This window comes from Perca fluviatilis, chromosome 7, assembly GCF_010015445.1.
Source record: "Perca fluviatilis chromosome 7, GENO_Pfluv_1.0, whole genome shotgun sequence".
Lineage (NCBI taxonomy): Eukaryota > Metazoa > Chordata > Actinopteri > Perciformes > Percidae > Perca > Perca fluviatilis.
Genome location: NC_053118.1, coordinates 3,826,790 through 3,839,609, shown reverse-complemented (window position 1 = coordinate 3,839,609; position 12,820 = coordinate 3,826,790). Strand labels below are relative to the sequence as shown.

Here is a 12,820-nt window from a genome sequence, read left to right as displayed (position 1 = left end):
TAATGTTAAAGCGGTTGGACACGGTTTGTAACTGAAATGTTTTTAATTTCTACAGTTTTTCTCGCAGATTTGCAAACGGGTGTTGCAGAAAGTGTGTCTGCTTGTGGGAGAAACCAGGAACTTCAGCTTCCTGGTCGCGTCCCCGTGAAGCGGTCAGTGGAACAGCCTAAACCTGCCAGCAAGGATCCCTTATCAGAGTGGAAGATGCCAACTCCTGTCTACCGCAATGTTTCTCCAGAGGTCTGATGGCATTCTATATCCATAATACTCTTTACTGTGCAATGCATTTAGAGCACATGGTTAAAATGTTTGATTACAAAATATTTTAATGTGTCTTAAAGGAACACGCCGATTTATTGGGACTTTGTCTTATTCCCCGTATCTCCCAGAGTTAGATAAGTCCAAACATACCCTTCTCATCTCCGTGTGTGTTGTAACCCTGTCAGACGCCCCCACCGCTAGCCTAGCTTAGCACAGATCCTGGAGGTAACCGGTTACAACTAGCCTAGCTTAGCACAGATCCTGGAGGTAACCGGGTCCATCTAGCCTAGCTTAGCACAGATCCTGGAGGTAACCGGTTCCATCTAGCCTAGCTTAGCACAGATCCTGGAGGTAACCGGTTCCATCTAGCTTAGCTTAGCACAGATCCTGGAGGTAACCGGTTCCATCTAGCCTAGCTTAGCACAGATCCTGGAGGTAACCGGCTCCGTCTAGCCTAGCTTAGCACAGATCCTGTAGGTAACTGGCTCCATCTAGCCTAACTTAGCACAGATCCTGGAGGTAACCAGCTCCATCTAGCCTAGCTTAGCACAGATCCTGGAGGTAACCAGCTCCATCTAGCCTACTGCTCCCAATAAGTGACAAAATAATGCCAACATGTTCCTATTTCCATGTTGTGATTTGTATAGTCACAGTGTGTACAAATAACAAGGTCACATGACACACAGCCATGATTTGTAACGTTACTCTCTGCTCCTCACCACGGGGCTTCTCAGGTGCTGTCAGCAAATCACTCCGCCCAAGTAGCAGAAGTAGCAGTGCTTGGCCTTCTGAGAATATAGTTCCCAGTATGAATACGGTTAGAAGATGGCTGTGTGTCATCAGGGTGGCCGCGGGTCCTTTAAAAAGTCTTAAAGGGATGATAGAATGCAAAACCGATTTTACCCTGTCATAGTTGACTAACGACAGTTCGGTGGGTAAATAGGACATACATAGAAGCTCAAAGTCCCACTGACACCCCTTTACTATGAAAATCTCATATTTTGAAACTGCCGCTGAAAACGGGCGAATCCCAACAAAGCTGAGTTGCTTACGCAAGCGTCTCAAAATCCGGAACCTTAAGAGAACAGTCACGCCCCAACATTTACATAGGCTACACAACTGACCTGAGATCAGGTAGTCTTCTGAATCTAGCTAGGTCACGCGCCTCTGCTATTCCATTACAAAATTCACTTCTGAAACTTTTTATGGCGAGAAATCAACCATATAAAGCTCAAATATGGGCCGCTTTACGAAAATGGATGGCTAATTGCAAATTTTCTCCGACTGTGTGTTGGAGTTTAGTGCCGGTGTTGGTGCTGCCTGGGTTGCTACATCGCCGCCCTGACCGCGGTGTCAGCGAGCTTGATACGCCCGCAATCTTTTACCCGCAGCCCGCAGGTTCCAGTAAATCTTATAATGGGTATGTGTGTTGAGTTATTTAAACACAAAATCGGGAAATACGCGCCTCTTGTCCGCGAGTCTCATTGATAGAGCCGCGGTGAGATGGAGTCCATCAATGAGAGCTAGCTAGCCTCCTCCTAACTCTGACATTCACAAAAATACATTCAATTGAAATCCGAATCGGACAAGTGTTAGCTAAGCTTTGTAAGACCTTGAGGAACCTATAATATTCATGCCGTGCGAAATTCAAACTGTAAATATACTTTAGTTATTGCGAAAGTGAGCAAGCTGCGATATTTCTCCATTGTAATGAATGGGACATATAGCAAGCAGCTGCTCCACCTACAAAGAGCGCCTTAGCGTTCCTAAAAATGCCTTAAAATCAAATCCGGACACAACGGTTAGCTTTATAAGACATTGGGGAATGAGTTGTATAAGTGGCGTGCGAAATTCAAACTGTAAATATAATTTAGTTATGGCAAAAGTGTAGCTAGCGCGCGGTATTTCCCCATTGTAATGAATGGGACATATAGCAAGCAGCTGCTTTCCTTACAAAAGACGCCTCACGTTCATAAAAATGCCTTAAAATCAAATCGGACACAACGGTTAGCTTTATAAGACATTGGGGAATGATGTTATATAAGGCGTCGGCGAAATTCAAACCGGAGTAATATATTTAGTTATGCCGGCAGCTGGCCCGCCGGAGCCCCATAGTGCAGTATCCACAAAGGGTGACTTTGCGCTGGTTATGGAGCCCAGCAGGCTGCCCTTTCTCGTCAGACTGTGTGGAGCTCCTAAAGTCTGGACGTCTTACCAAATTTGCAATTAGCCATCAATTTTTGTAAAACGGCCCATATTTCAGCTTTATATAGTGGATTTCTCGCTTAAAAAAGTCTCAGAAGTGAATTTGGTAATGAAAAATTGCAGTGTCTGGAATATGAGATTCTGTCGCTTCTCTAATGTATGTGTATTGGGGATTCGCTCAACCAATCAGCGCGCGTCTCTAATGTGTGCGTATGGCAAGTCGCTCAACCAATCAGCGCGCAGCTCATCTAAATATTCATGACCATACCATATTTGGAAGAAAAGCTCTTGTTACAAATAGGGCCAAAACACAGGGATGCATAAGGGCCAGTAAAATATCAACCAGGCCATTTTCAGCCCAACCAATGTTACATACCCCATTAGGAGACCATAAGGAACAGTGTGAAATACCCTATATAATCATTCTATCACCCCTTTAAAAAGTCTTAAATCACTTTCCCTAAAAATAAGGCCTTAAAAAGTATTAAATTGTCTTAAATTCAGATTGGATAGGTCTTAAATATGTTTGTGTCATGCAACCGCGAAAATGCAGGCAATCTGTCTGCCAGCCAGGTCGAATATCTTTTACGCAAGGTAACCCCATTTGTACATGACCTATCCCCTGACCAATCGGCTATCCTAACCTTAACCTTAACCAATGTCAAATGCCTAACCCCTACCAATCGAGCTGCTTCGTGGGCGGGTCTTGGCGTGGCCATAGTCAGTGGGATTTGCAATTTCGCCGCATACAGGTAATACGGCAATGGTTGATAATTGTTCAATTACAAATTGCTTGAAAAGAACGAGTATTATTGGTTAAGGTCGGTGCTTGGGAATGTTTATGAAGCGAACTGCGTTATGCGTCGGAAGAATTTCAAACTTGGTAAACTACGTAAAGGCTCGCCAGCATCCCGTAATTGCTAGTTTCTGCTACACCATTTCTACCGCTACCAACGATGTCAACGCTACAACGCTGGATGTTAGGATGGGAAATCCACAGCCAACAATGCCAGCTGACCGCCGAGAAATTGTGGCTCTATGCCAACACTCCGAGCAGAGGTGATTTGGGTGCTGAGGACTGTGACAAGCCACAATTCCTACAGGTATAATGACAGGATTGAAGAAGTGTTCAAAGCAATGTTTCCAGATTCGGGGCTTGTACAGTCATTTACCTGTGGAAAGGACAAGACCAGATACGTTACGCTAAATTTGGACTGGCGCCATATATCAAAAAATAACTCATCACCTAAGTCCGAAAATGCGGTGCGTTTGTAATTATGTTCGACAAGACACTGAACCAGACAACCAAAAGCAAACAACTGGACTTGCATGTGCATTATTGGTTAAATGACAAGTGGTGCTCATAAGTTTGTGAACCCAATATAAGTTGACTAAAAAGAGGAATACAAAAATCATCTTTTGGAAATTGATCTTAATTCCTTAATTAAAAAAAGTAGGAAAAGTCCAACCTTTTAAGGACACCAATTTTCTTTGTGAATAAATAATGTATCGTAAATAAATAAATGCCCTTCCTTAAAATACAGTGCGCTACAGATACAATGCATTCTGATAAAGTTCCCTTGGCCTCACATACCCTTCACCATACCTAGATATGGGACACTTTCAATAAAATCATCTCTCAATCAATCAAACCAGCTATGAGGCTAACTGAAATAAAACCATTCTAATCTCTAGGTATGGTGAAGGGTATGTGATGATGTGGGGCTATTTTTATGAGCATTTTTATGTATACTATTTATACATATTGGCAGGTAAACAGCAGACTCTAATAACATTCTAAAACTCAATTTGGCTGTTTTTACTTCATTCATTTTAATTTGTCTAATTAACATGTAGTGCCCTATCCATAGTTGTTATTCACTTGACAAATCAGTAAAGCTTAACTATATGATACACAACATACAAGAGGTTAGTTAATAAATATATTTATGGCACACTTACTTTGAAATGCTGAAGTAGATCCTGGGCAGTTGCATGGCCCATGAACTGCTCCATATAATCTTGACTGGATGTGGTCATTTAACCAATAATGCACATGCAAGTCCAGTTGTTTGCTTTTGGTTGTCCGGTTCAGTGTCTCGTTGAACATGATTACAAACGCACCGCATTCAAGTCTTAAATTTCATTTAGAAGTGGTCTTAAAAAGTCTTAAATTTAACTTGTTTATACCTGTAGCCACCCTGGTCATGTGACCTTGTTATTTGTACACACTGTGACTATATAAATCACAACATGTAAATAGGAACATGTTGGTGTTATTTTGTCACTTATTGGGAGCAGTAGGCTAGATGGAGCCGGTTACCTCCAGGATCTGTGCTAAGCTAGGCTAGGTGGCGCCGGTCACCTCCAGGATCTGTGCTAAGCTAGGCTAGCGGTGGGGGCGTCAGATAGTTAGGAGATGAGAAGGGTATGTTTGGACTTATCTAACTCTGGGGGATACGGGGAATAAGACACAGTCCCACAGGGCTCGAGAGTGCGACCAATTTGGTCGCAAATGCGACCAAAATTTGTAAGGGTGCGACTAAGATTTTTCCTAGGTCGCACCGGTGCACCTAACGTCCTCGCATCCGCTGCCTCTCCACTAACGAAGCAATGTTGTTTATATCGATGTGGTTTAATGTTGCGTTACATGACCCATTCCTTCTGGAAAGCCGTGCCTGTGTTTGGATTTGTCGATCTCCTCCCGCCAGCCCCGCCCCCATTCATTCACACACACCGGCTGGCAACTGCAACATGGAGAGACACAGCGCCGCTGGTCCAAACTCCCGACATTTGTCTACAGTTTTAATTGTATTAACACAGCTGTATATTGTTAAGTATGAGAGGGAAACCTGTGGTAGTGTTACTAGTGTTTCTGCTGGTAACTCCGTTACTGCGGCAGCCAGCGCGAAAAACGATATTAAACTAACTTGTTCGTTAGTGTTGAAGTGATAGCGTGGAGCATGCTGGATCATCCATCCATCCATCCATCTTCGGTCCGCTTATCCGGTGTCGGTCGCTGGGGGAGCAGCTCCAGCAGGGGACCCCAAACTTCCCTCCTTCCCGAGCAACATTAACCAGCTCCGACTGGGGATCCCGAGGCGCGTTCCCAGGCCAGGTTTGAGATATAATCCCTCCACCTAGTCCTGGGTCTTCCCGAGGCCTCCTCCCAGCTGGACGTGCCTGGAACACCTCCCTAGGGAGGCGCCCAGGGGGCATCCTTACCAGATGCCCGAACCACCTCAACTGGCTCCTTTCAACGAAAGGGAGCAGCGGCTCTACTCCTCGAGCTCCTCACGGATGACTGAGCTTCTCACCCTATCTCCTAAGGGAGACGCCAGCCACCCTCCTGAGGAAACCCATTTCGGCCGCTTGTACCCTGGATCTCGTTCTTCGGTCATGACCCAGCCTTCATGACCATAGGTGAGGGTAGGAACGAAAACTGACCGGTAGATTGAGAGCTTTGCCTTCTGGCTCAGCTCTCTTTCGTCACAACGGTGCGATAGATGGAATGTAATACCGCACCTGCGCTGCCGATTCTCTCCGACCAATCTCCCGCTCCATTGTCTCCTCACTCGCGAACAAAACCCCAAGGTACTTGAACTCCTTCACTTGGGGTAAGGACTCATTCCCTACCTGGAGAAGGCATTCCATCGGTTTCCTGCTGAGAACCATGGCCTCCGATTTAGAGGTGCTGATCCTCATCCCAACCGCCATTCACTCGGCTGCGAACCGATCCAGTGAGTGCTGAAGGTCGCAGGCCGATGATGCCATCAGGACCGCATCATCTGCAAAAGCAGCGATGAGATCCCCAGCCCACCGAACTGCAACCCCTCCCCACCCCCGACTACTCGATATCCTGTCCATAAATATTACAAACAGGATTGGTGACAAAGCACAGGCCCTGGCGGAGGCCAACCCTCACCTGAAAGCGAGTCCGACTTACTGCCGAGAACCCGGACACAGCTCTCACTTTGGTCGCAGAGATTGGATGGCCCTGAGTAGAGACCCCCTCACCCCATACTCCCGCAGCACCTCCCACCGTTATCTCCCGGGGACCCGGTCATAGCCTTCTCCAAATCCACAAAACACATGTAGACCGGTTGGGCATACTCCCAGGCTCCCTCCAGGATCCTTAGAGTGAAGAGCTGGTCCGTTGTTCCACAACCAGGACGGAATCCGCATTGTTCCTCCTCAACCTGAGGTTCGACTATCGGCCGAACCCTCCTTTCCTGAACTTGGAGTAGACTTTACCAGGGAGGCTGAGAAGTGTGATACCCCTGTAATTGGCACACACCCTCTGGTCCCCTTTTTAAAGGGGAACCACCACCCCAGTCTGCCACTCCTTTGCGCCTGTTCCAGACTTCCACGCAATGTTGAAGAGACGTGTCAACCAGGACAGCCCCTCCACACCCAGAGCCTTGAGCATTTCTGGACGGATCTCATCAATCCCGGGGCTTTGCCACTGTGGAGTTGTTTGACTACATCAGTGACTTCCCCCGGAACAATTTCCGCAACTCCCGTCATCCTCCAGCTCTGCCTCTAACATAGAGGGCGTATTAGTCCGGATTCAGGAGTTCCTCAAAATGCTCCTTCCACCGCCCTATTACCTCCTCAGTTGAGGTCAACAGTGTCCCATCCTTACTGTACACAGCTTGGATGGTTCCCCTTTCTCCTCCTGAGGTGGCGAACAGTTTTCCAGAAGCACTTTGGTGCCGACCGAAAGTCCTTCTCCATGTCTTCTCCAAACTTCTCCCACACACGCGCTGCTTTGCCTCTTTCACGGCAGAGGCTGCCGCCCCTTCGGGCCCTTCCGGTACCCTGCAAGGCCTCCTCGGAGTCCTCTGGGATAACATATCCCGGAAAGACTCCTTCTTCAGTCGGACGGCTTCCCTGACCACCGGTGTCCATCACGCGGTGTCTGGGGTTACCGCCCCTTGAGGCAACCCAAGACCACAGCTCCTCGCCGCAGCTTCAGCAATGGAAACTTTGAACATTGTCCACTCGGGTTCAATGCCCCCAGCCTCCACAGGGATGCACGAAAGCTCCGCCGGAGGTGCGTGAAAGTAAGTTCGTGGACAGGGGCCTCCTCCAGACGTTCCCAATTTACCCGCACTACACGTTTGGGCTTATCAGGTCTGTCCAGAGTCTTCCCCACCCCTGACCCAACTCACCACCAGATGGTGATCAGTTGACAGCTCTGCCCCTCTCTTCACCCGTGTGTCCAAAACATACGGCCTCAGATCAGATGAAACGATTATAAAATCGATCATTGACCTTCGGCCTAGGGTGCTCTGGTACCAGGTACACTTATGAGCATCCCTATGTTCGAACATGGTGTTGCTATAGACAATCCATGACTAGCACAGAAGTCCAACAACAAACAACCACTCTGGTTTAGATCAGGGAGGCCGTTCCTCCCAATCACGCCTCTCCAGGTGTCTCCATGCACTTGCGGTCGCGGCGTGTAGTCCCCCAGCAGAACAATGGAGTCCCCCCGCGGCCCCGCATGCAGGACTCCACTCAAGGTCTCCAAGAAGGCCGACTACTCGAACTCCTGTTTGATGCATATGCACAAACAGTCAGAGTTTTCCCCCACAACCCGCAGGAGTAGGGAGGCGGCCCTCTCGTCCACGGGGCCAAACTCCAACGTAAGCGGCGCTCAGCCGGGGGCTTGTTAGTATCCCCACCCCGCCCGGCCGCACACCCTGAGCAACTCCAGAGAAGAAAAGAGTCCAACCCCTATCCAGGAGTACGGTTCCAGAACCGGTGACCGTGCGGGGGGTAAGCCCCACCAGATCTAACCGGTAGCGCTCCACCTCCCGCACCAGTTCCGGCTCCTTCCCCACAGAGAGGTGACCTTCCACGTCCCCAGAGCCAGCATCTGCTGCCCGGGTCTCGTCCGTCGAGGCCCTTGACCTTCACTGCCACCCATGTGGCAGCGCACCCCCCCAGCGGTTCCTCCCACAGGTGGTGGGCCCATGGGCTGGAGAGATGGGGCCACGTAGCTTGTTGGGGCTGTGCCCAGCCGGGCTCCGTGGCAAACCCGGCCACCAGGCGCTCGCCGACGAGCCCGCCGTCTGGGCCTGGCTCCAGACGGGGGCCCCGGGCTTCCTCCGGGCAGGGTCACTCCATTTCTACCTTGTTTTTCCATTGGGGTTTTGAACCATTCTTTGTCTGGCCCCTCACCTGAGACCACTTTGCCTTGGGAGACCCTACCAGTAGCTGGATCATAGTTCATAAAAATGCAGCGCAGTGACGATACAGACATTTCATAGCCTACACAAGACTGGTGTAACGCCGCTAATGAGTCAGCCGTCACTCTCTGAGTAGCCTAGCATACGCTTCAGTCCATCGCACTCCCCCTGTCTTTCGGTCGTTCTTTTTCTTTTTCTTTTTTTTTTTTTAAGATTTCGGCCTTTATTTTGATAGGAAAGCTGAAGACATGAAAGGGGAGAGAGAGTGGGGGGATGACATGTACAGACATGAAAATCCCTCACCTTTCGGCGAAATTCGCCGTTTTGAAACCAAAATAGGTGACCTACGTGAATCGTGTAGATTTGATGAGAAAATGTTTAAGGGGGGAGAGGGGGGTGTAAGTACTCGGGCCTGGTGCCGTATGACTATTTTAGAAAAATAAATAAATTAAAAAGTCCACATGGGATTTGTTTTAATGCGCTGGATTTAACCATACTGTCTATAGCTTTGACCAATCATCGAACTTCCACCAACCAATGAAACGAGTTCCACCAACCTTCTGCAGCGCATGTTCAAGGAAGACGGCGGCAGCGGTAAGACGGGGCTTGCTAGTCATTAGATGCTAGTCACAAAGCTTCGGTCCGTGCACTCTGTCATACGAGTACGTTACCGGCAACGACCGCTACCGTTAAGACGGCGACTGTTCCTTTACTGACCGACCGTGATACAAACAATACGTGTGTGCACGTTCATAGCAGATCATGATTTGTAAAAGCTATCTGAAGCCCAAACTGCCTTGATAAAGCTGTCTGTTTGGAATCAGCATGGCAGGTATTTAAACATAACGGCCTTGTCCCAGAGTTTTGACTTCTAGCTATATGAAAAGATAAACAATGCCACGTTTTTAATAATTGTAAATAAAGCAGCTAATATCAGCATGGACAAAATCATGAATGTACTAATTTGCTTTTTTGATGATGACCTGGCCAAAGTAGTAAATTTTAGTTTTCACAATGATTCATTTTAGGATTATGATATTATTGCAATATGTAAATCCACATTGACTCTTTATTTAATATATGGTTGGAAGAAGTACAAATGTATCCAAAACTTTTAGTTTTTTAAAAATTATGACTTTTATTATTGTGTAATGTCAGAAGGACTTTAACTGTTTTGCCAGTCAAATTAACTTTAATGAGTGCATATTGAAATATTACACTGTTGGTTGGCAAAAAATGCATCTCAAAATGCATCAGATTGATGCTTTAAAATATGGAATATTTAAAATTTTCTTCCGGGGGGGGACCCCCCTAGAGGGGTAATATCCTTCTCACTTTTTTCACCCCTGACCCGTTTTCATGCCTGTCATATAGGAAAGGGCTGCAGGTCGGAGTCAAACCTCTATATTTACCAACTGAGCTATCCGCCGTCGTCTCTCTTTTAATCAGTCTGTTATTGTTGTTGAAAGCTTATGAAGGAGCTTTCTCAGGCTATTTATTTTAGATAACTTTCATTTACATGTGTTGCAGCTGTATATTTTCAAACTGGTAAAGAAAACCCTGTCTTTGCATTTTATTTTAATCACAATCTGTTTTAATAAAAGAGCTTGTGAAAAGTGGCTTTGACTTAAAACTGAACATTTAGCCCACTTTGTAAAAAAATACAGAGCTATATATCGTGTATCGCCATTCAGTGTTACGGCGATGCGAGGAAAAATTTGGGTGCACCTAAATTTTGTGCTGGTGCACCTAAATAAAAGTTAGGCGCACCAGTGCAACCAAGGCAAAAAGTTAGTGTGGAGCCCTGTCCCAATAAGAATTTGAAGATGTTAGATATTAGAAGATGGTTGTGTCTCATGTAGGGATGTCACGAGAACTGATACTTGTGATACCTTCCGGTTCTAAAATGACAAAACGCCAACGAAACACTGTAGGCACCGTTAGCGACGATGCCAGTGTTAGCAGCATCGGTGCTGCGCCTCTTCTGGAACTGATGGGGGCAGTATACACTTCAGAGCGTTCCAGTCGTTACATTCAGAAGTAGGAGGTCACGAACAAGTGGCCGAAGTCACGCTCTTCTACTTCCGTTACAAGGGGCATACAGTATGAACGAGAGTCAACGGAGATAGATTCTACCCGATGTCAAAAACGACACGTTCACTGCAAACTCCAGCCCCCCCCCTCTCTTGGCTTCAAATAACTCACCGTTGTTGGCTACGGCTGCTGAACAGGCTCTACATTGTAAACAGCCGTGGCCGCTTGGATGCTCCTCCGGTAACGTTAGCAGTTAGCATGGCGGCGTTAGCCAGGACCCGTCAGGATCACTTTTCTGGCTGTATCTCAATTGTTTTTGCGAGTAACCAACTCGAGTATAGCTATATAATTCAATGTGAGTACACGAATGTTGAAATGACATAAAGTGCCCGTCCCTTGTGGCCGTGATAAATTAGCCTGAAGCTAATGCTTACCTGTTCAGGAGGAAATTGGCCAACTCGGCATCCTTTTGGGCTCTACGCTGTCTCCATCTTTCAGATTAGAGATGCACCGATTACAACTTTCTAGGCCAATTCCGATTTTCTTTGAGTTAGGCCAGCCGATACCGATTTTAGCAGATTCAGATTTCATTTTTTCTAACTACTTTACAGCACACACAAATATTTAGGGCCCGAGCGTCGACAGCGGCGAAGGCCCTATTGAAACTGAAGGAATTATTCTTTCTTTCTTTCTTTCTATTATTCTTTTTCCCGTCAAATGAATTGGCTTTTTGAGGGCCTTAACATATTCAAAGACTCACCAAATTTGGCGGTCGCATCAAGTCTGGTGAAAATTTACGTATTTTAAGGGTTTCGGGAATAGGCGCACAAAAATGGCTCGCTAGCGCCCCCTAGAAAGTTAAGAAAATTGAGCCTCTGCAGTGCGTTTAACGTAGACTCACGAAACTTGGTACACATATGTAACATGTCAAGATGTACAAAAAACATCATTACAGCCATACCCTAAACCAAACAGGAAGTCCGCCATTTTGATTTCAAAGTTCGAAATTAGTGCGATTTTGGCCATTTCCACATGTCATACTTTAACGAACTCCTAGAGATTTCATCCGATCAACTTCAAACTCGGTCTGTGCCATCTTAAGATGTTAAAGATGAAAAGTTGTTAAAAGAAAAACTTTTCGTCATAGGGCGTGGCCGTGGCGGGGCGTCCATTTTGTGCGTTTCGCCGCCGAAACAGGAAGTGGGTGTAACTCGAGTGAACGTTGTCCGATTACCTCGAAACTTTTCAACCCTGTCCAACCCTGAGGACAAATAAAGGCCGATATTTACTTAAAGTCATAGCGCCCCCTAGTGGCAACAGGAAGTAGGTCTAAAAGTCAAGGTGCTATACTTTAACGAACTCCTCCTAGAGATTTCATCCGATGGACTTCAAACTTGGTCTGTACCATCCCAACACCTTAACGATGAAAAGTCATTAAAAGAAAAACTTTTCATCAGACGGTGTGGGCGTGGCGTGGCGGCCATTTTGAGTGTTTAGCGATGAACAAAGAAGATGTTGTAACTTGAGTGTACGTTGTCGTATCTGCCCGAAATTTCTCACGATGGACAAGGGTCCAGGCCTGAGGACACCTACAGGCCAAAATTGACTTTTGGTCATAGCGCCCCCCGCTGGCAACATGAAATCTGCCTTATATGACAAACATCATCCGATTTGCATGAAACTCAGAATGTGTGGTCTACGTGTGATACTGAGCCGCCCCCTATAATATGGCCATGCCCACTTACTCAGGCCACGCCCCCTTTCATAACATTTGAACCGTTTAAGGTATACCCTTGTGTGAGGTATCATTGAACTCAGCAGAGACTTCCTTCTTCATTGGTGATGGTTTGGCCCGCCCCCTATGTTTAAGCCACGCCCCCTTCATACATGCTGACCCATTTAAGGTAGTCTTGTGTGAGGTATCATTCATCTCAGCAGAGGCTTCATTTTTAATTGGTGATGGTTGGACCCGCCCCCTATGCTTTATCCACGCCCCCATTCACAGCTAATGAACCGTATGACGTAGAGTCTTGTGTGAGGTATCGTTGAACTCGGCGGGGAGTTCCCTTTTCATTGGTGACGGTTTGTGGCGTCTGAGTGCCGCGCAAATGCACGGTCGCAAG

At 46.8% G+C, this 12,820-nt stretch overlaps 1 protein-coding gene across 1 annotated transcript in view; it reads left to right on the top strand.

Moving 5' to 3' along the window:
- Positions 1 to 12,820, top strand: part of ttk (ttk protein kinase) — a 62,070-nt gene that overhangs the window by 10,976 nt on the left and 38,274 nt on the right. The window contains exon 14 of the mRNA XM_039805145.1: positions 68 to 240. Coding sequence (XP_039661079.1) covers positions 68 to 240 — 173 coding nt within the window. The remainder of the gene's footprint in view (positions 1 to 67; positions 241 to 12,820) is intronic.